At 43.9% G+C, this 1439-nt stretch overlaps 1 protein-coding gene across 1 annotated transcript in view; it reads left to right on the top strand.

The window, feature by feature from the left end:
- The window catches only part of LOC106011621 (phospholipase B1, membrane-associated), a gene marked incomplete in the record, with an annotated part of 6086 nt that extends 4912 nt beyond the window's left edge, over nt 1-1174 (top strand). Inside the window, 1 exon segment of the mRNA XM_013081872.2 lies at nt 852-1174. Within this exon segment, the coding sequence (XP_012937326.2) occupies nt 852-1090 (239 nt within the window).
- Between the last annotated feature and the right edge of the window lie 265 nt (nt 1175-1439).

Genomic DNA, 1439 nt, shown 5'->3' with positions numbered 1-1439 from the left:
ACTTATAGTTTGGGGGGGGGGGCGTGTCATTGTGCCTCACAACAGAATGTTTCCCTCTACCAGAGAAGCACATATTTCTTTTAATATGTAGGCTACACCTATGTGTAGGAAAAAGTTTCAGTTGAGTCTACACGAAAATTGTTGTCTTTATTTTTATTTATTATTATAATAAAAAAAACAACTAAATTAGCCATTTCTGGTGATTCCCTTTTTACTTTCTTTTTCTTAACATTAAACATTTTCAGTTGGTAGGTGCTTTGAATTTTGCTCTGGTGGCAGCCGAAGTCTACCCTTATCGATTTTGGACCACCAAGGGATCTTTAACGGGCGCAACTTGCACGCGGGACCTCCGAGATTTTTCGCCCTTGTCCGAGAAGGCTAGGTGTAGATCTTTCCTACCATAAGATCATGGGTGTGGCTGAAAGACAGCATCAAGGAGCCATGGAGTAGCAGTAGAAAGGCCGCAGAAAGAGCCAGGAGCCCATAGGGCAAAGGAGGCGGGGGCAAAAAGTGGAGACCAGAGCAGACGATAGAACATTGTTAGAAAGCAGGGAAGGATTTGAAAGTAAAAGGAGAATTTTTTTTAGAGAAGAAAGTTTCCCGTCGCTATCCGGATTCGCACCCGCGACCTATTGCATGAGAGGCGAACACCTTAACCTCTAGACCACGAGAGCCCCCCTAACCCTACCCTCCAAAAATCTTTATCTCCAAACGCATCGAGCGTGGAGCCTGTTGTCGGTTTCCCACACAGTATTATTAATTAATTGCTCTCAGTGTATAAACAGAATAACGTAGTATTTCTAAAGAGGAAAGAACCCCGTCTTTTCCGAGCATTCCTTGTCTTTCCCCTCAGGATCGTCCTTTCCTCGCAACTCGTCGGAACAGCGTGCTTGGCTTACAGTTGGGGGCGGATGGACCGTCGTCGAATTCAACCACACCTCGTGCATCATCATCCAAGTCAAATACCACCAAGAAATACGCCGCTCCTGTCGTCGCAATTTCAGCACTCATCGCTATGTCGCTTGTTGCAACTGGGCTTGCGTTTTGGAGGAAGAAGACGAATAATCATAGACTCTACGAGAAGATTTGATGTAGGATTATGAACAGCTTAACCCTATCCGTACGCCGTGTTTTACTATAGTATCCATACGACGAGGGGAAGTCTGTGTCACCACTTTCAAAGAGGAAATTTACTTGCTTTGCATAGCAGTCTGTCAAAATGATTTTTTGAGAAATTCTGAAAGATTTAAAGAGATCTTCGCACTAGAAGTATTCTAAAATGTGAAGAATACAACCCCGGGGCTACAAAATTACCCCAGGGAGTACAGATAGGGTTAAACTGAGCGGGACCAATCAGCCTTGACTTTCTGGGTTCTTTCTTTCTTTCTTTCTTTCTTTCTTTCTTTCTTTCTTTCCTTCTCCCCCCCTTCTCTCTCTTT

Source organism: Aplysia californica, unplaced genomic scaffold, assembly GCF_000002075.1.
Source record: "Aplysia californica isolate F4 #8 unplaced genomic scaffold, AplCal3.0 scaffold00007, whole genome shotgun sequence".
In the NCBI taxonomy this organism is placed as follows: Eukaryota; Metazoa; Mollusca; class Gastropoda; order Aplysiida; family Aplysiidae; genus Aplysia; species Aplysia californica.
The sequence above is the reverse complement of the archived record's forward strand: the minus strand, read 5'-3'. Positions and strand labels throughout refer to the sequence as shown.